Raw genomic sequence first — 21,213 nt, 5'->3', positions numbered from 1 at the left:
ACTCCGTATTTCTTGTCCAAGACGAGGATTTGTGGCAGTGTTTCCAGCTGTGTAGTTCATGTCCATCCCTCACGGCTGGCTGCTAACTGTGACACACACAGCTCGCACATGACCATGGTTAACACCATCACCTTTTAGTCTTGCTCTCACTGATGTTATGCAGGGTCTGTGCATAATTTTCAATCAGGCTTGTTTTGGGAAACACACAAAAATAAATATCTAAATGTTTTATACTTGCATGTGGATCAAGCAATGCTACTCAATTATAGCAGTACTGGTCTCCATTTGTAAAAAAAGATATTGTAAAAAGTGATGGGCATTTGATATTTGCATGTCGTAGCATTGAAAATTGCAAATTGTAAATGTCTAAAAAATTATGTATAGATTGGTTTATTATTGGCTTATTGGTAAAACGACTCCATTAATAAAATTACTACATTGATAAGATTAATAAAATTACTACATTGATAAAATCACTATATAAAAATGCACTCTTTGCTTTGAGACAATCCTATAGTGAAGTGCATTTTGTTATTGTGAAACATGGACGTATTCTATGATTCAACTGGGAAATATGGGAAACGTGATACACAATGTTCCCACACTTTGAAACATGATGTTTTGCTATGCACAGACTCTGACATCTAGACCTGCAGTGTCTGTCACCCCATCTGTCCAACATTCAGTGTTGCTAACTTAAAGTTACAACAGGGCAGAATAGACTCAACAGGGATCAAAGGCTTTGTGTTTACCATTTCACTACATGTTAGTCACTTAAGCTTGATGTATCTGTGTGTTTAGATAAGAAGCAACTTTACTTTTAAACTTTTTTGCACTTGTAAGTTTTTTTTTCAAGCAAAATCAGGTACGATTGTAATTATGGTCATAATTCTTTGCTATCAACAAATTAGAGTTACAGCATTGACTTGATGCTCGAGTAAAGTACCTATACGAAAAATGATGTTTAGCTATAAACAAAATCAGCATTATAGAATGTTTTAGCCATGGATGAAGAAGGATAAAGAAATAGCCTAGCTGGTGACATATTTCTGTTTAATGTTTTATATGATAACACTTGCTGTAGATACGTCATAAATATGTAGGTAAGTAGTTTGGAGATACAGCACTGAATGTGTGTTACTGTTCAACATCCAATTTGTAAGGCTAATATTTGTTTGTGTCAGCATGGAATGAGTTTGTAGTAACTGTTCAATTGTTTAAGGGGTTTTCTCAATAAGATATCAAGTGATTCCAGTCCCTCTAAGGGACTTCAAGGCTTACCTTTTGCTGGTTAGTGTAATGGTAAGGTTTGTAAGATGCAAGATGTTACGTTGTTTCATATGAAGGCCCTTTCTTCTTGAGTACTTTCTACGAGTCCCCGATCAGCCCTGATGCGAGGTTTGTTGGTTCTTGTTGCAGTAACGGTTGCGAGACTAGCGAAGACGTCCTGTGGAAGCTGGAGGCTCTGCAGAACTTCATAAAGGATCTCCACTGGCCCGAGGAGGAGTTCGGGAACCACTTGGAGCAGAGACTGAAGCTGATGGCATGCGATATGATCGAATCAGCCATTCAAAGGTCAGTAACGGATGTGTTATCATCAGCCACCGATATCTAGGGGTGTCGTTACCTAAGGGTGTCATAGCTGACCACTTGGAGCAGAGACTGAAGCTTATGGCATGCGATATGATCGAATCAGCCATTCAAAGGTCAGTAACGGATGTGTTATCATCAGCCACCGATATATAGGGGTATCGTTACTAGCTGACCACTTGGAGCAGAGACTGAAGCTTATGGCATGCGATATGATCGAATCAGCAATTCAAAGGTCAGTAACGGATGTGTTATCATCAGCCACTGATTTATAGGGGTGTCGTTACATAAGGGTGTCATAGCTGACCACTTGGAGCAGAGACTGAAGCTTATGGCATGCGATATGATCGAATCAGCAATTCAAAGGTCAGTAACGAATGTGTTATCATCAGCCACTGATTTATAGGGGTGTCGTTACATAAGGGTGTCATAGCTGACCACTTGGAGCAGAGACTGAAGCTTATGGCATGCGATATGATCGAATCAGCAATTCAAAGGTCAGTAACGAATGTGTTATCATCAGCCACTGATTTATAGGGGTGTCGTTACATAAGGGTGTCATACTCATAGCTGACTTCTTGGAGCAGAGACTGAGGCTTATGGCATGCGATATGATCGAAAAAGCCATTCAAAGGTGAACAACTTATGCCTCGGACGTGTCTTGTTCCAGTTCTAATACCATACAAAACATATGTGTGTGCAAACATAGGGTTTTGGAAACGGGTGTCATAGCTGACACCTTAGAGCAGACACTGAAGCTGATGGCATGCAATATGATCGAATCAGCCATTCAAAGGTGAACAAGTTAATGTGCTTGACAGTCAAACTTTTTTGTTCGGCCCCGTTTATACCAGCATTTGGGATTCACTAAAGCACAGGATTGATCCTGATTCGATTAGCCAAACTCTTCTGGAGGCTGATTGAGACCGTGCATGTGCCTTCAAGTTGCTACAATATTGTACATAACAATCACTTGAATTTGAACTATGTTCAAGGTTTTGACAAACCTGTATGTAGGGTTAGGGTTTCAGGTGTTGAAACATAGATGTGTCGGAACATAGACCCCTAACCCTGATGACCTCTGACCCTGTTGACCCCTCCCACAGGACTCAGAAGTCTTTTGAGAACAGGCTGAAGCGAGGACGAGACAGCCCAGACTTCAGGATGGCCGTAGAGGCCTGCACCATGATAAACGTCGTGTTCGACGCGAAGAAAAAGGTATCTGCATTCGCATTGAGTTCTGTCATTGTCTTCATATAAAGTTCTGTCATTGTTGGTGAAAGGCTCTGTAGAAAGTTTTCTTAGGGACAAGCAACATTTAGTTACTGTACTAGATCAACAGTAGCTAATTGAACTATTGGCATAAACTTTGTCTTGAATTAATCTTCTTTTTGAAGACTACTTCAAGACATCCTAAATTGTCTTTACCTCATTAACATATCTATTCAGAGTTTTGGTATAAAACCTGGTGTTCTCAGTCCTATCGTTAGTCACTGACGAAAGACAGTGGATACTGTCTGAAACGTCTGACTGTTTCAAAATCTTATCCAGTTGCTTGAGTAATTATTTTTGGCGTATCTTATTACCTGGATGTCTAACCTTCATCAACGCTCTGTAGAAAGGTTTTTTACTGTTCCTATGATGACATCAATGTTACAACCTAATGAAGATCAGAAAAGTACCCAATGGTCTTTATAACTCTAGGCAGAGGAAAGTTGAGTAACGTAAAATACTTCGTCGTGGAAAGTTGACATTCTGATGCAGAACCTGAAACAGGACTAATGGCCACAAACCAATGAGCAACTTTAAGAGGCAGTTGTTTTTGGAATACAATAATAATTATTTTACATCTTATCGAAGTATTGAAGTAAATAAACAAATGAGTATAGAATAGATTGCTGATGGTTTTATTTCCTTGTTCAGTCCACCCAGTTGTGCTTTTACAAGAGCCCGGACGGCCAGCGGCACAACTACCACACCAAGATCGACGACTTCCTGGAGAAGGTCTACAACGAGATGATCAGCACACTGGTGGCAAAGGTGAGGCAGGGAGGGAGGGAGGTAATGGATGAAAGAATGAATGAATGAATAAGTCATTATATTCAGCACTCGTGGCAAAGGTGGGAAGAAATGAGCGACTGTGTCATTACAAACAACACTGGTGGCAAAGGTGAGGCAGGGAAGGAGTGAAAGCATAAGCAAGTGATTTAGTGAATGAGGGAGAGTGAGATTGTACTTAAGAATGAATATGTGACCCCTTGCAGATGACAGTGACAGAACGTTTTTAAGTCATGGTTATGACCTTTGCACTTGATGATGGTGACAGAAGTAGAGGATGTTTTTGACTTTTGGTGTATCAGGATCGTGACCACTGTGTATGATAAAAGTGTCCTAATGTACTTGTTTAACCTTTCAGCTTTTGCTCTTGCATGATGACAGTGGTGGAGAGTTTTCTTAGGGACACCTACTTGACTTTCAACTTGTCTCATTTGTCCTTGCAGATGGTGACAGTTGTGGCGAATGCATTAGGGTCACATAGTTTTGACCTTCAAACCGTTGCCCCTGCCGATAGTGACACTTACAGAGGTGGAGAGTGTCTCTAGGGCATGTCTTTAACACTTAGCCTATCAACTTGTGACCTTTGCCCTTGCAGATGGTGACAGTGGCGGAGAGTGTCCTTGAGGTCAAATACTTGACTTTTAACCTTTGAACTTTGCCCTTTAGATGGTGACAGTGGTGGAGAGTGTCCTAGCCAAACTAGCCAGGTATGACGAGGGCACGCTCTTCTCATCCTTCATGAATTTCGGGGCCTCACTACGGCAGAAGGCGCAGAATATCACCGGCAAGGAGGTGAGAAGATTGTCTTTCTTTTTGTTGTAATGTTTGTTGGACAAGGATCATGATCGAATTTTGGACTGAAGAAATCATTAGGCCTTTGTTTCCTCCCATTGAAGTCCCACACCAGGAATTATTATCAACTTCTGATGAATTGACTTTGTGAATATTGTTTTCTATTAGATCATATCATATCATAGTGTTCGTATAGGAGCCAGTACCGTATATTGCCTATGAGATCCGTGTCTTAAGCTAGTGTCGAGACAGATGTGTGTGAAAATTTGTGGTCTTAGAATAGTTAGATTTGAACACTTTTGGAATAGCTTTTGTCTCAAAGCAATAATAACGATCCAGCTTATGAATCGAAAATGATTCTGTATTATGTGTCTTGCTGCATTACTGCGCCATGTCTTTGCATTGTCCCTCTATTCTGTACTTGTGTGGAGTACATTATTTCATTGTACTTGTTCCATCTTCAATCATGCCATGCTGTCATACCAGGAACCACATTTTGTATCAGCACACATGAAGGTTCAATTTCTGCATTGTTATGCCTGCTTTCAACACTGGTCACTTCGACTTTGGTAAGGTGCCGGTAAAGTCGGAAATCAACAAACAACTGAGCTATGGACAACTCCCTTTGGTCATCTAGTACACGGAATCCAGTATGATGTCCTTGATATACCAGAAATGACTTTCCAAAGTCAAAGTGACCATGTTTCACACTCACTCTATTAACTACTCATCCGATCATGACTAACAGGTGTATTTTCCTATCCAAACACTAGTACAATGCATTGCTCATCGATCATGCTGTACGCAATAGAGGCATGTTTACTAACCTGTACTTCTTTTGCACAGTCAAGTTACTAACATTTTCAGGTGTGCATTGTTCTTCGGTGTAAGTTATTCATGTTTTGTGGCTCAATTGGTCATTAGTAGCATACATATGAGTGATAATTGTCAAAAATACTCACCTTCCTTTCTAATTTAACACATTTGATCCTATAGGTGAATTGAATTGAATTTTAGTCGATGATCAATGCAATCGATGATTTCATGTGTTTATAGTTGTAGAAGCCTTATCATAGTCACTTTTTTTGGTGCCAACAAAGTATCATCGTTCCTTCATGTATTCACTAACTGTTTGCCCCCCTCCCCAGACGCCAGGGTTGGAGCTGGCAGACTCCTATATGTACTTTGTGCGCATCAACCAGGATATCCTGAGAGACAAGGTGAACGACGAGCTATGGACGCTCAAAGCTTTTGAGGTGGGTTCAAAACTGTCCCATAATCATCACTTTTTACCAATCGCCAATGCTTTCATAAGATCTCTGTGTGTTGAGGAGCCTTTGCTGTATATTGTCCTGCACAAAAACCCAATAAACAAGCATTTGAAGATGGCAGACTTCACCCACTTTGGTGCCATTGTTTGTTGACATACAGTGGTGGATAAGTCACATCTACAATTACAGTTTAAGGTAACAGAGAATGGTGTTTCCACGATGCCATTTAGTATTGTTGCTGGAAGAATGCGGGATCAACTTCTATCTCTAGCTTCCACTTCAAGGTAGGGTTCTGTCATCGTTGCCCCAGTAATAGAAATATTTTCTGTTAGCAAAACAAGTAGAAAGTATGTCTAAACCATCATCATCGGGCGATTGAGTTTCGACCAGTGTCTTCTGTCGTTGGCCAGTTGAACAATCTGCTTTGGTATGAGTTGTGCGTAGCTGTCTCCCAGGAGCTACTGCATGTACTTATTGGTGAATACTTACCATGCTGTTTCCTGGTCCTGTCCTGCAGCAATGGTACGTGGCAGCGATGAACATCATTGCTGATTGGCTGAAAGAGCGACAGGACATCCAGCTGCACATCTATCAACTCATCACTCTTATGAGGATGTCCAAGGTTTGTTTGTCTATTTGTTTTTTTGTCTATACAGGATACCCGCACACCTGCACACTCTGCAAATGTATCACAATGATGAGGATGCCCAAGGTATCTTGTCTGTTTGTCTCCTTGTTATTGTTTTTGGATGTGCCAACTACTCTCTCTTCGCAGCCTGGAGCTTACTTGCGAGGAGCTTGTAATTTGCAGGGTTGAATTGCAAGCTTGGTAATATGGCTGACTTTCAGCGCTCTTGTGACCTCATTATGACCTCAGGCAGCCTTTCAGTGCTCTTGTGACCACAATTCCGCCAGGTGCTACCATACCAGAGCAGCCCTCGGCTTGAAGAAAAAATGTTTTTGTTGCTATTTTCAGAAAATGTTCCGTGACTTTGAGCTGCAGGGAGTCATGCCGAACACCATCAACTGCGACTCATACCAAACCGTGAAGAAGCGGCTCCTCATGGAGGAGTCCTTCCACGCCATGTCCGAAAACGCCCACCAACTCAACGCTGCTGACTCTCTCAGAGAGGACGACACTGATGACGAGGATATGTAAGGGCGACTCTCATTGGTTGACGCGGTTACAAGACTCATTGTGATTAGCTGCAGCAAAGACAAATCACCAATAGCATTACTCGATGTGGTTTTGGATGTATCGACAGGTGTCTAAACAAGAGAGTGGCTCTGATTGGTCTCATACAATGTATGCTTGAAACAAGGTATCTCATTGGATGCGAGCAGCTCTGAACTAGCTCAGATTGGTTCATGGGCTTGGCGCGGCCAATCAGGGCTCTGCTTGTAACTGGACACATTTCCATGTAGTGCATTGTCAGATGTCTGTGTTACAAAAATCGTTGTTGTTGTTGGTACAAAACATACATGTGTCTGTACATGCTACAAAGCAATCAATTCTTACTGTAGAGAGACTGTCCTATGCAATGTTATTGTTATAGACTTCTAACGTCCCAAACCGAATTTACGTGTAGACGGGCTCTATTTTAGAAATGCCACAATGTTTCTTGTTACTCAGAGTTGGCGGGCCCCAGCATCCCAGACTAACACTTTGGCAAGACGTTCGTCTGCGATAGTGTCGAGAATAAAGTACCTTTTTTTACTGTAATGTCTAATTGTGTTTGGTTGTATGAAGGCATTTGTAAACAGAGCTCTTGCCAACTGCACATCTTTTCTGACGTCTCTATTTTGCATATAGGAAACATCCTTTAGGAAATAATTTTTGACTGAACTTGCATAGGTTGATCATATTTTGCATACCAGAAGGTGCTGGTTTTGTCAGATAGTTAGACTTATGAAGAATTATGAGCTACAAAAATTTGTAGTTATAGTAAAAAACACACTCATATTTCATCTAGTGAAGAGAAATCTGGCAAGGGAATGTCAAAAATGCTCCTTCTCCAACCAAATAAGAAAAGTGCTTTAAAATCACTCTATCACAAGTGAAATTTTTGCCATTTTTTACGAAAAAAAGTGTTAGTTTTGGCTGCTGGTTACGGCGTGACGCATTTATACATGTACGGAAGGGCTTGAAGGTGGGAACTCCACGGGGGTGAGGTGTCTGCATCTTTTCACGAAGGACCAGAAAACCTTAATTGGCCACGGGGTCATGGAGCAAGGGTTGTAGTTACACACATGGGGCGATGCACAGGGCTTGGTGGACACAGCAGGAGCCGAGAGCAGGTTTTGTTTCTCATTTGGGACTTTGGCAATGTTGTCGCTGAAGCCTGTCGCATGCCTAATTTCCCAACCAAATTAAAGGAGATAACCAGTGAAAGCTATTTATATGACGAAGGTAAATTTTGTGCAAAAGTTATTCCGTGAGGAATGTCGATTACGTATGGTCTACGGAATTTTTGGTTGATTTGTTTTTAATCTTTTTAAAAGACAATCGGCTTCATCAAAGCTTGGCTACCTCCTTTGGGACCATCTTTTAATATGACGGAGACAACTGAATTTTCAACATTCTTTATCATCCTTCATTTTAGTAGTTGGAAGGACATATCTCCTTTACATTCCATGGAAATGGCATTAATCTTCTCAAGCTTTGTGTTAGGTCTAAGACGATTGAATTTCATGTGAAGAAACTTTGTTGCATTTGTTTGAATACCAACTTCTAGTCTTATCAAATTTCCTCAACATATTATCTACCCACCGTTGAACAGTTTGAGGTGCCGAAGAAGTTTTTGACAGTGCTGGTACAGAACTGACATGTGTCTTAGCATGAGGAAAGACGGGACAGGTCTGTTTTGAATTTGTACTCCAAAATAGTCATTTTTTTGGTTGAAATCTGTTAGAATCCGTCAGAACCAGATTAATTCCAAAATTGGCTATATTTTGTTTGAAGCTTTTTGTTAAAGGCCACTCAACAAAGTTCAGATTGTGCAGGGCAAATATATTTATATCTAACGTTAAGTGTTACCGACCCTAAGTCCCTTGTTTACATGTATGGGTTTTGTGTACAGTAGTTATACTTAGCTAAAGACGATACGAGAAAACCTGCATGTCAGAGAACGTAAAGTTTGACTTCTTCTGTTCTTGTTGTAAAATATATAAAGAATGTTTGTGAATCATTTGTCCAGGAAAACACATACACCATTAGTTTATCGTCCTTCCTTGAATCAATAATTTTTGTATCAACAGAAGGCTGGAATTTAGATAAACATGGATGTTTTCCCCATTTTTGTCTATTTTATGAAATCAGCAACATTTTAGCATGGAGCAAACAAAAGCTCTGAATGTAACCATAAAGTTGTACAGCAGTATCTTACGATCATGCTCTTGTAATTTATAAAGTATAGAAATGTTTTAGATACCATGGATTATTCTAGGCCTTATATATTACTTGAGATTGTTATGTAAGATTAATTCTAAATGTCACATTTTATTTGTAAATAGACTGAAGATATTTGTCATCATGTAAAAGTTACGAACTTCAAAGAGATTTTACTTCAGTCATACAATATGCAGTTATTCTGTATAGTCATGATATAAAAAGACTGCTTTTAAAAGAATTCCTGCACATTATGTTTGTACAGAATAATAATGGTGCATCTTTAGATATCTCCGGACTAAAGCTGACTTATGTTAGGATGTACAAAATATAGTTGTAGCCTTTATAATATAGCAAGTACTGTTCTCTGCTGTGTTATGTTAGGAATATGTAAGGCAGGTCGGCAGGTAGGAAGATGTCCACCTATGGCTTACCCATGTAGAGAGGCCAGTTCAAATGGGCTGTTGTGAAATTATATCTTCTTTGAGTCATTATATCCCAAAACAGTTCAGTAGATTTTTTACATGAACGTGAAACATTGCAAATTGATTTGAAGAAAAGAACAGGCACTTTAGCATTCATTTTATAACGTCACCATCGTCAATTCCACTTGATCGTCATATTATAATCTTTCACAATTTATCATCTGCAATGTTTGCTTTTGTTCGAATAGCAAATGGTTTTGATAAACTGATCTAAATATTTACATCTACACTTGCAGTTTTATAATACAAGATAGACCTTGTCGTAAAATAGCTCCACACATTGGTAAACCATGAACATGTTCCTACTTAGCGCCGACACAAACGCATAATGGAGAATTGTTAGTTATGGAGACGTCACATCACCAATGGTGCTAGGGTTGCAGTAGGCCAGGTGTAGAGGAGAGGATCCGTGTAAGATAGGAAAATCCAGAGTTCTAGATATGCCTGTTGTAGCTATGAGAATGAACGCTCGTCTAAGTTGGTATTACAGGACATAGTGCAAAATTGTTAACATTTGATCCAACACAAAACGACTGTTTCAATGTGTTACAATGGTATATTTTCTCATGTGCATAGTCTTAAATCAACTTTGCATTACGCCTTTTGTAACTTTCAGAAATACAATCTCATTTGTATTTGTAATAGTGATATATATCTATAAAGATCCACCTTAAAAGAAATATGGTTGTCCATGATGACACAGTGGTGTCATTCCTTTGTGTTGGATCAAACGTTAAACCCTTTGTTCTATGCCTGTTATAGCTTTTATTGTAGTATCCGTGAACCTCATATCTGCACTACATCATGTCCACGTATTACTGTACACAGTGTCAACAGGCAGCTGACTTTATAAGTTGTTTTTCCCAGTCTAATTTTGCCAGCGGCCGTTAGAGTAGCTCGATGTGCACGTTTGTAGCCTCTAGACGCCCGCGTGTCTCCGCTGCCAGCTTCGGTGGTTCATGAAAACCGCTGACGTCAGCCTGTACATACAGACCTCATGGAGAAGGTGAACACTACTCGATATTTATTGTAGAAATTCCGTTTTTGTATGGCAATCTTGGTATATCTGTGTCTGTATATGGCTATCGGTGCATTAAAGGTCTGCAACACTTCACGGCTGCGTCTGGGTTTCGTCAGTTTCACGCAGAGGTACGGTTTTGAATAATTCTTTATTTGTAAAGTGGCTTCTAACTTACAGATAACAATGAAAACAAACATGCGCATATTTAGCAATAGGGACTATACATGTACAATGTATATTCAATTCAATCTCTATTGAACAAACTCCCAGACATACAGTCTTAATAATGTTTTTAAAAAGTAAGCACTTCAGTTCAGCTAATCAGCCTAATGCACTTATCAATAACCAAACGTTTACAAATAAGCTAAAATCTATGATATACATACGCCATCAACAGCCACATTATCATTTCAGTACGTAAGAGGAGACGTCTGTGTTGTTAGTTTCTGTACAATGCATGGTAGACAAAACGGATACGTGATTCTAAGAACATATTAAGTATTGATTAAGTAGTATTCAACAGTTCAACAAGGTACGGTATTGGTGAGTTTTTATATCTCGCAGTCGGGCAATATGGAACGTCCAATCTATCTGCGTTACCTGTCTTCTATCTGAAATGTTTTGTCTTAGTAGGGTCAGCCATTCACGCAGATTAGATTTTAGCAGGGCTCGCTTCTGAAAATGGCCAACAAAGTTTCTGACATCGGTCGGCAATAGAAGTGAGGTTCATGGTGGTTAGTGCTGTGTCGTAACTGGAATACTTTGCCCCCAATGTGACTTTGCAGGCTCTTGCTTGGATCCGTTCTAGAGTCTTTGATTGCTTACAAGTCAAAGCAAGATGCCATTGGGGGACTGCGTATTCCATCCTATATCTGGTCCTACATTGCAACCCTAATAGTTAGAATTACGTCAAAATGTTGCAATAAACAAAATATCATTCATTTCTGGTTTAGGAAATTGAATTCTTAGGCATTGTCAGCAGGGCTCTTGAATCATTCAGCGCAGGTCCAAGCAGCTGGCGCTGGTGTCCGCTCCCTCAGGAACCATCTCTTTGTTGTATCTGAGTTGGAAGAGTGAATATATATAAGACTGACATGAACTCAAGTCCGGCAGACACACTATCTACTGGGGAAAAGCAAACAAGACTTAACACGTCCATATTTCCTCATATGTTCTGGTTTGTAGTTTCCTATTGTCTTTGCATTTAAGTCTTCTCGACTGTCTAGCCTAACACAGGAAAACATTCGTCGTGTTTGAGTTTGACGTAGGTTGGCACTCTGACGTCAGTACATGTGCTGATCACTAGAAATAACTTGTTTCCATCTGGTTCAGTCTGATAACGGAAAGCTAGTGAAAGGAAGAGATATGTTTACCAGGTCACCTCCATGATCTGCAAAGCTTCGCTTAGACTGTACTATTTGCGTCTGCTGACTAAACAAGGCACCAGTGTCACGGACCTTGTACAGATCTACCTGACTCTAGTAAGACCATTACTCGAGTATATCTATACGACCATGTGCTGCTGGTCGGGTGAACAAAGGAGCAAGAACTGGCTATTAAGAGGGTCCGACGCCGGGCCTTGCGCATTATTTCCCTGGGAGGAAGACGTTCCGTGCCTGACCTGCCCACACTTAAGGCGAGGAGGAAGGAGGCAGCAGCGCACCTGTTCGAGGGTATGCTTCGGGAGGACGACTTAGTGACAACCACGAGAACATGAGCCACAGGACTCTCATTCAGAAACTCGAGTTCAATTAGTGTTCCAAAAGCCCGTACTAAAAGGCCCAGTAATTCATTTCTCCACTGTGCAATACGGCTGCATAATAGTATTTGTATAATATATAGCTGCAAAAGTATAGATTTTGACTGCGCAATTGTTTTCCGCTATTTTAGATTAATCATATCGCTGTAATATTAGTGGAGTGCAAGTTACTGTTTTTATTTGGTTGTTATGCATAGACTATAACCTATGATCTCATTACCTTTTTCTATGTGGGAGCTGAGAGAAAAGGCGCTGTGGGAACACTAATCCTGACAGACTTGAGTTATGGTAAAACTTGTATGAGCAATTGAATGTTTTATCCCATACCCCAATTCAGCCGGGAAAGGCTGCAATGGTATGTGTATGCAATTGTTTACAAATAAAACCAGTCATTATTATTATTATACTTCTCGAAGGCGTTCGATCGCGTGTGTCATACTATTGCTATTAACAAAACATGGGTGCAAGAGCATCACTGATACCCTGGGTAGTTAGTTTTATGTCCAATCGTAGACAACGTGTTCGGTATCAGAACTGCATGTCTGGCTGGGAAACCTTGACGTCTGGAGTGGCCCAGGGTACCTTACTGGGCCCACTCATTTTCCTAGTCCTGATTAACGATGCTGAACCCTCTACCAATAACCCTCACTGGAAATACGCGGATGACCTTAACATTGGTGAACTTAGAACTGTGACAACCCCTTCGAACCTTCAGACTGACCTTGACTCCCTGGACTGTAAAGCCATGTACTTTTGCTTCATGCGAACCCCCCCCTGAAATGCCCCCTCTCATCCCACTCACCCTTGGAGGAGAGCCACTTACAATTGTCACACAAGCCAAGTTACTGGGCCTGCATAAACGCTTAGACCTTCGGTGGTCTGATCAAGTTGGTGTCAAAGGGCAGTAGACGACTGCATTTACTGAGTAAACTACGCCGAGCCGACGTCCCTCAGCTTGACCTCGTCATTGTGTATTGCGGATATATCAGACCAACTCTTGAATATGCCGCACCCTACTGGAATGCTGGACTCACTAAAAAACAATCTGACAGTATAGAAAGAATCCAGAAAAGGGCCTGCAGAATCATGATGGGGAGCCATTTCCACTCATACTCCGACGCCCTGGTCTCTCTTAATCTGCAACGCCTATCTGAACGTAGACTGACTCTGTGCCAGGACTTTGCTAGTGCGATTACCAAATCAGGTAGATATGCACCCTGGCTTTCCCCAGCTCTCAACCAGCCACACAACATGAATCTGAGACATACCCGACTGTATAACGTGCCTACTGGGGCTAAGCGGTACTTAACTAGCCCAGTTCCATCTCTACTGAATACTTTAAATGCATTGTAACTGACCTGTGCCCTAAATTGAATTCGACTTGTCTTGGCTCGAGCTGTTCTGTAAAAATTGTCTATTTTCGCCTGTTTTTCAACGGAAAATGTTGGTTATATTTGATTTGTATTGGTTTTATCAATGCCTTTTAGAATGCTGTATGATTATGTGTGACTTTTCTAATAATGTATGCAATTGTGGATGTAAATAGTACTAAGCTGTACAATTTAGCCCTATGGGCTACGAATAGTTGTTGTCCACCTTGAGTGGAAAAATAAACCAGTCTACAAGACTATGTAATAAGGATATAATTCGGGTGTGTTTGCCCGCGAGGTCCGTACTGACTAAATAATTTCAATCAATTCATTTTATCCTTTCATTTCAATGTTAACGGGGTGAAATAAGGCCGACGATTACAAAAAATCAGCATAGAAAGAAGACATGTCTGTTATATATACCCAGTATGTACTCACCCCAGGTTATACAATGTTGGGTGTTCCTTAGCAGCCTGCGTCATAGCCTGGAACCCCGCAGGCTGCATAGAGATGTCCCGAAGGTGCAGCCGCTCCAGGGCAGGGAGTCTGGGTAGAGTCTCGGCCAGAGCCATGGCAGCGGTGTCAGACAGATGTGCAGGTGGGCGCCCGGGACCAGACATGGCCAACGCGGTCAGTGCCGGCAGGGCGCTGATGAGCTGTGCGACCCTCCCCAGTCCAGCTCCTGTTACTCCACTATTCCTCCCGATGTACAGCTCCTGTAGTGTGGTGTTACAGTGAGGGTCTGTGGTAGGACTTTCGTCACATGATGGGTTTTGTTCCATGTCCAAACGGCTGGGCTGGCAGAGTGTTTCCACCAGTGACACGATCCCCGAGTCTCCTATGTTATTGTTACTCACATCCAACACCTGTAATTGCACCAGGTGAGGCAGAGCTTTGACTAGGGATGATATTCCCCTGTCTCTGATACCTGTCATGCTGAGATTCAACACCTTCATGGCTGTGAGGTGGTGGAGGATATTGGCCAAGTATTTCAGCCCGCGGTCTCCTATGCTACGATTCATACTAATGTCCAGTTTGATCAGTCTGGTTAACAAGCACAGTGCAGAAACCAATGTGCGCATGCCTGTGGTGCTGATATGTGTGATCTTCAGAACCAACACCCGCATGGCAGTTAAGGCGGGGAGGATTTCGGCGAGAGACTCCAGTTCGGTGTCACCGATCTCATTACAACTTAAATCCAATTCTCTCAGTCCCGCTAGGTGGCGCATGTATGGAGCCAGGGATGACATGCCCACAGCTGTCATGCCTATACACACAAGATGGAGTACGGCTATATGTGGAACACTGGCCAGCCCAAGCTTCAGGACGTCCATTCCAGCATCACCAAGGTCTTGGTTGTTGTCAATATACAGCTCCTCTAACAAAGACATGTGTCTGAACCCCTGCACAAGTGGCTGGATTATTGATGGCGTTAGTCCTGTGCTCGACAAATACAGCGCTCTCAAGATGGAAACATTCTTTAGGACTGCAACTAGCCTGGCCGTCTGGTCAGGTGTACCAAATTTTCCATAGCTCATTTCAAGGTCTAACTGGAGGCCAAGAATGGGAGAGTCAAACAGCTGTTGTAGGTATTGGAAAGCTTCATCTTCACGAAATGTGTGGGTCGGACCATATTGGAACAGCTGGAAAACGGGGTTTCTTACAGTCGATAGTATAACCTTGTTCTGGAGATGTGATGATCGCACGTTTTCTAGGTAATACTGAAGAGCAGCTTGTTGTTTTTTGTGTCTTGCGAGGTTCATGATGATGACCGGAAAGGCTCCACTGACAGCCTGCAGAACGCCTGGCTCTTTTCTTTCGTTCAGGATATTCAGACAGAGCAGAAGAAACATTTCATAGTTTTCAGCTGATTTCCATAACCCTGGTTTTACTCCGTACGCAGGGGTTACACATTGATCTTTGATCTCCTCAAACTCAAATGTTTCCGAATGCAGAAACTCCTTACTGCTGAGCTTTCCCAGCTCATCCATCACAGCTTGTGCTGCTTGTGAGTCACAGCCACACGTGAACTGAAGCAGGTTACTGAGTTCAAGCGCCTTGCTTACAGAGGTGAGCCGCAGCGACTCAACAATGCCTTGATTCGTCAGGGCATGGGCAAGATATCGCCCTGCCAGGAACTCTTGCATCGTCTTGTGTGAAAAGTCCAGTTGTTTCCTGGGATGCCATTTAGAGGCAGAGACCTCCAAGGAAACCACACCAAGCTTTAACAGCAGCTCCCAATTCAGGTTTTCTCTTTCGACTTGTGTAAGGTCAAGCAGGGTCTCATTCTTGAGCAGCGCCTCTAGCGCAAGCTTTCCGAGCTGCAGTAATGAATCAGCCACTTCTGTAGGCAGCGCTTCTGTTGGCATGTCCAATCCTTCCCGCTTACAGTACTTTCTAACCAGACATGCCAGCAGGTTGTTGTACAGTCCCGTCATTGTTCCAGTAGAAATCATTTCTTGGTCCTCCTCCCACAGCACACAGACCAACAGTAGGAAAATAGGTGTGTGGACTAGATCAGCAACAATCCTATTCACCCTAAGATCTGTTGTAAGCCTTTCTCCTAGTTCAGGGATTTCTATGTTGCTGAAATACTGCCGCACGTATTTCTCCACATGTTCTTTGGAGAAGCCGACGATGTGAACTTGACAGTCTGGTCGTGTGAAATGTTGGACTCCAGCTGAGGGTCGGGAGGTGATGACGATTGTGCTCCCGGGGTACAACTTGCCATCCAGGAGGTTGGGAATCGCCTGTTTTGCTGCCCTGGCCTCAGGTTGCAGCTCATCATATCCATCTAGGAGGAAGAGCACATGGGGCTCGTTTTTCTCGAGGATTCCTCCGATGGACTCTTTATTAACACCATTTGTTGCGGGAACACACTGGTCCCATACCATCTCCTCTATGGTTTCGTCTTCTCTCACATCCCGGAGTCGGATCAACAGGATGATGTCGTGCCGTCTGCCCAGCTCTGTTGTTCTTGAAACAGCATCGAGGGCTTCTTTAGAAAGAAAAGTCGTCTTCCCTCCTCCAGCTTCACCCTCAATGAGGATGCACCTTGGTGCTCTAGAATATTTTGGGTTGAACAAATCGTCTAGCGAATCTAGCGTTGTTCCTTGTCCTGACGAGGGACCTTTAACAGATGTTTTCAGTCTTTTTTCATCAGTTTGCATCAGCTCTAATTGCGTGAAGATATCACTGAGGGTCAGAGTAAAGTTATCATTCCATATCAGAGGTTTAACGTAAGTCAACTTCAACTCATAGTACTTCTTCACAGCCTTCTGGAACACATCTGGAATGAAAAAGGAAACTTTTGTAAGAAAAGAATACTAGTGTTTGGTATATAAAATTGGTACCTATAGTTATTGAAGCCGTACTATGTCCATGCTTATAATTCCAAGATCATACACACATCTACAAAACTGAGATTAACTAGACAACATTAATACAAGAAGGAAAAACATTCAGAAAATACATGCTTCATGTTTATCCATATACAATAAGTTAAAGCAGCTGCAAAGCGTTTCAATATGGCCATACCACTAGAAGCCCGTCAGAAGTAAAGAACAGTACAAGGGAGGTTCAATTAAAGCACTTGAAAATTTCCCTTACCAACTTTTAGGTATTGTAGGGAACTGTATGAAATGCATATCTCTATGAGGCATATGTTAACTTTCATCTCTGCAATCTAATCAGTTTTCTATTTTCATTGCTGGAGTTGTGTGAGGTATGAGTTTACTTCAAGGCGATCGTCTGGGTCCTGAGTATACGTTGTGTTGATTAAAAGTTTCTGTAGATAACCTTCCAATAAACTAAGAGAAACGAAACTTGATACACTTATTGGTCTTTACACTTAGTAACTGTGTCAGGTTTCGTTTCTCCTGGTTGATTGGAAAGTAGTCTACAAAAAACTTTAACTAGCTGGCCACGTATTTGGCTATGAATCCAACTGTCTCTAATATTATTACATATGGCTCCATCTCAGCAGATGTAAAATAGGAACAATAGGGAGTTCAGAAATGAAAATATTACAGCTGTGATTTTAGCTTTCAACATTGATTGAGTCAGATCAAGATGAAGTAATCTTCAGACAGACTTAACAGGGTGTGGTCATTAAGAAATCACCTCAGTCGCTCATAAAAAGCTTGAAAAATATTCTAGTCTCACGAAAGTATGTGCCTGTGTTTCAACTCATTCGATACAAAATAAGCCCTTTAGAAAACATTACTTTTCCCGTTGTGTTATCAATGATCTCTTACCTTTAACTGAAGGCCCCTCCGCTTCTTCCGTTTCTGAAAACCGGTTCTCGTCTTCCCTCCTCCTCTCCTGTCGGCTACATGAGGCCTTTGGTGTTTTCAACTCTACAGGTGATATAAAAATTGCTATAAATACATGTGTTATCATTGGGCATACAGACAAGGGTCAGCCTATTGGATGGGTAAAACCTGATAATAGCAATCAGTTTAAATGAAGCAAACTGAGACGAAATGAAAGAAGCTAACAAACAAACAAACAAACAAACAATCATAATAGGTTTTAATGTCAGTACACACTGTGCTACACACTGTTTTTGGGCTCTAGAATGGACCCATCGAAGAAGAAGGCAAATCGTATTACCAGGATATTTGTTCTTCAGTCCATCCACAGTACTCTGTAAGTTTGCCTCAGACAGAGCCTCCATCAGGACCTCTATGGTGGCTCTCTCTCCGTTACATTTGAGCCATTCCTCCAACAAGTCCATACAGCGAGCTTTGTCATCTCGGTTTCTACCGGCAATGTTATCGGTGTCTGACCGCCGAAAATCTAGATGGAAGGCCAGGTCCTTCCAGTCTGAGCTGACTTCTTCCTTAACGAAAAAGAAGTATTTCCGAACACCTGCAAATTAACAAAAATATTATCATTTTCCATCGATATGATTTATCCCAAATTACGAAACTGCGATATAGCTTTGATGGTTTGTTCCTTATTTCATAATCTACAATAATCAAAATTCTTAGTAAGGCCAATCTAAAGCAAAATACTAGTAGGTTTTGATAAGGAGGCTAAACACTTGACTACATATCCGATATCTATTGAATGGTCTAGCTGCTTGCAACAATGTCATATCATGCAGTATTCCTGTGGCCAAAGTGGAAATCATTGGTCCAAAACAGATCATGCTGTTTTACAAGTGAGCATTCATTTGTATTCATTAGGAACAAAACAAGACAGTTCACTGTGTTATCCAAGGCAGCTCTCGCTGGTAACGGCTGACCCACAAAAAAATACAGACGAACGTATAGCCTGAATATACTAAAGGTTTAGGACTCACAGCCTTACCTGTATCGCTGCTCTGCCGTCCCTCAGCCATGGCCATTGTGAACGTGACTTTGCAGTAGGTTTAAAGGTGTTAACTCTGAAATAAAGAAACGCACAGTCAAATCGAAGAAATGTTCAGAGAGCATGAAATTAGCGACGTTGGTGAGAACAAGACGTTTGTCTTATGCTGTCAAACCTTGTCGGCCAACCACCCTCAGTCATAAGCCATATCATACTTCCAAGACCCTCTGATAACCAACCAACCAACCGACCAACTAACCAACCAACCAACCAACCAACCGACCGACCAACCAACCAACCAACCAACCAACCAACCAACCAACCGACCGACCAACCAACCAACCAACCAACCGGAAAAACAACCAACCAACAAACAAACAACCAACTTCGACGAACAACTTGTTGAAAAGCGGCCATGTGACCTAACAAGCACTTCGAAGAAAAATAAAGGCCTTGACTTGACTTAACAAACAAACAAACAAACCAGTAACTAATTTTTGCAGTCCCCAATCAACTATCAAAATAGATTCTGATAGCTCCACACCGCTATATCAGTGAAGAACATGGATATTGTATTGGATATAGGAGTTAAAATTGAATCAGTGGGAACTTTGACATTGAAAATATTGTTTGACAAACATTATTGTTTTGTATATATACATAGCAATACGGGATTTTTTAAAAAATGTTGACAACTATTGCAGTAACTGACCAGCACTGAAGGATACAGGCACAGAAATATTTCTAGAAATTTAAAAAAACAAAACGTTTCAAACAGAATTTCATCGTACACAAATGAGTAACAAAACCATAGCAAAGGGCTGACAGACTAAATAGCAGAATAACCAACATAAAGTTAAAGCGAGAAACACATAATGGCGGAGTAACCTTACAAACTACATACAATTTTCAGGATCTACTATATTCGGCTGGTTAACCATGTGCGGGATTTATGCGTGTAAAGCCATCCGCGATCTCGAAGTTCGTCCCCTTCCCCACCTCTGCCGACAATGTTGTGGGGAAAACATTCCGTGTTGCTATTGGCAACACGACGCTAACGGTACCTTTCGGGTTGGCTGTCCCGCTAGCAAATTTGCTTCCAAGCCAAGCGTGTTATAAGATGTAACAAAAGTCCTGTATTGTCAGGTTTGGGCCAAACAAACACAAAATAAAGACTTACCTCAGCTCACGAGACGGTTGGGTTTTTCCTGAAATCTGACCCTCTCTGCTTTTGAGCCCAGGTTTCAGCTCGGTAATCTTGTTCGACCACAAGTTCAAACAAACGTCAGTTAGAACAGTTTCCTGCCAGGCTATTTGAATCTTAACAGTTTGCGTTCCCCTGTGTCGGCGTGACGGAGCGATCCGAACAGATAAAACCCGCTAAACTTGAGTTTTCCAGAGTTTTAGTCCGGCTGCCCCCCAGCCACCGCCATGGTGGGAGGGTAGGTGCTGGAATAGTCCATTCCGTTGCCAGGGGAGTGAATCTGAACGCCTTAGGCAAACGTTAGTACAAAAGGGTGACGTCAATAGCTGGGATCGTCTCACCTTCAGGTGTAAACACTTCAAGCAGATGTTAGAAGGGAACGTTGGTTGTGAGACATTGTAGCCTTCTATCCAAACCATATAGCCGCCGACTCTCTTTGTCCTACTTCAACATCTATCAGGTTTGGATACCAGGCTTTATCATTGTGGGATAATGTCAATGAGACATTGAGACTACAAAACTCCTGAGTTGGTACGTAAATGTCTGACCCGGTCGGACACACATGGTGTTTTGTTGTGATGTGATGGATCGTCGCGTAGGTTCATAACGGTATGCTGTTTTTTTTTACCTGTTACATGGCCCGAACGTTGATAATGATAGTCTTTGTTTTGTTCACGGTACAGTTGAGCTTGTACACTGACCGAGTTTACTGTGCAGACAAACTTCGAGGCGGGCGTGAACGCAGACAGGACAGACGTTGTGTGCGTGTGAGTCGGCGGGTAAGCAATGCCCGACCTAACCACGCCCTGGCCCTGGTAGTTTGTTGTCACGGATCAGTGCGTGTCGTCAGAACGGTGGCTTGTACAGGTGGTTGCACCTGTTCCTTGTCCCAGGGAAAACCGTTTTTATTTTTTCAGAAACGTCTGCAAGGTCTTCTGGGTTGAGACCTAAAGGGCCGA

The 21,213-nt window shown here is 41.9% G+C and overlaps 2 protein-coding genes across 2 annotated transcripts in view; one reads left to right on the top strand and one right to left on the bottom strand.

The window, feature by feature from the left end:
- LOC136434358 (calcium-dependent secretion activator 1-like) overlaps nt 1-10,698 on the top strand; it is a 119,937-nt gene extending 109,239 nt beyond the window's left edge. The window contains exons 24-30 of the mRNA XM_066427144.1: nt 1,420-1,575; nt 2,697-2,808; nt 3,514-3,630; nt 4,315-4,440; nt 5,589-5,696; nt 6,229-6,333; nt 6,688-10,698. Coding sequence (XP_066283241.1) covers nt 1,420-1,575; nt 2,697-2,808; nt 3,514-3,630; nt 4,315-4,440; nt 5,589-5,696; nt 6,229-6,333; nt 6,688-6,870 — 907 coding nt within the window. The 3' untranslated portion in view covers nt 6,871-10,698. The remainder of the gene's footprint in view (nt 1-1,419; nt 1,576-2,696; nt 2,809-3,513; nt 3,631-4,314; nt 4,441-5,588; nt 5,697-6,228; nt 6,334-6,687) is intronic.
- Nucleotides 10,699-14,168: 3,470 nt separating this feature from the next.
- Nucleotides 14,169-19,128, bottom strand: LOC136434621 (NLR family CARD domain-containing protein 4-like). The gene is made up of 4 exons (XM_066427525.1): nt 19,051-19,128; nt 18,349-18,606; nt 17,991-18,092; nt 14,169-17,023 (listed from the first exon to the last, which is right to left on the bottom strand). Exons 1-4 carry the CDS (start codon nt 19,085-19,087, stop codon nt 14,169-14,171), a joined length of 3,252 nt encoding a protein of 1,083 aa, XP_066283622.1. The 5' UTR covers nt 19,088-19,128.
- Nucleotides 19,129-21,213: the final 2,085 nt, after the last annotated feature.

The sequence above is a fragment of the Branchiostoma lanceolatum genome, chromosome 5 (genome assembly GCF_035083965.1).
Source record: "Branchiostoma lanceolatum isolate klBraLanc5 chromosome 5, klBraLanc5.hap2, whole genome shotgun sequence".
Taxonomy (NCBI): domain Eukaryota; kingdom Metazoa; phylum Chordata; class Leptocardii; order Amphioxiformes; family Branchiostomatidae; genus Branchiostoma; species Branchiostoma lanceolatum.
The sequence above is the reverse complement of the archived record's forward strand: the minus strand, read 5'-3'. Positions and strand labels throughout refer to the sequence as shown.

What these genes read in the sequence shown, in the direction of transcription:
- LOC136434621 (XM_066427525.1), bottom strand. Translation starts at nt 19,087, where the DNA reads ATGGCCATGGCTGAGGGACGGCAGAGCAGCGATACAG. An exon ending in ACTGAAGAACAAATATCCTG is followed by an intron (nt 18,093 to 18,348) that starts GTAATACGATTT and finishes TATCACCTGTAG; the next exon opens with AGTTGAAAACACCAAAGGCC. An exon ending in GGAGGGGCCTTCAGTTAAAG is followed by an intron (nt 17,024 to 17,990) that starts GTAAGAGATCAT and finishes TTTTCATTCCAG; the next exon opens with ATGTGTTCCAGAAGGCTGTG.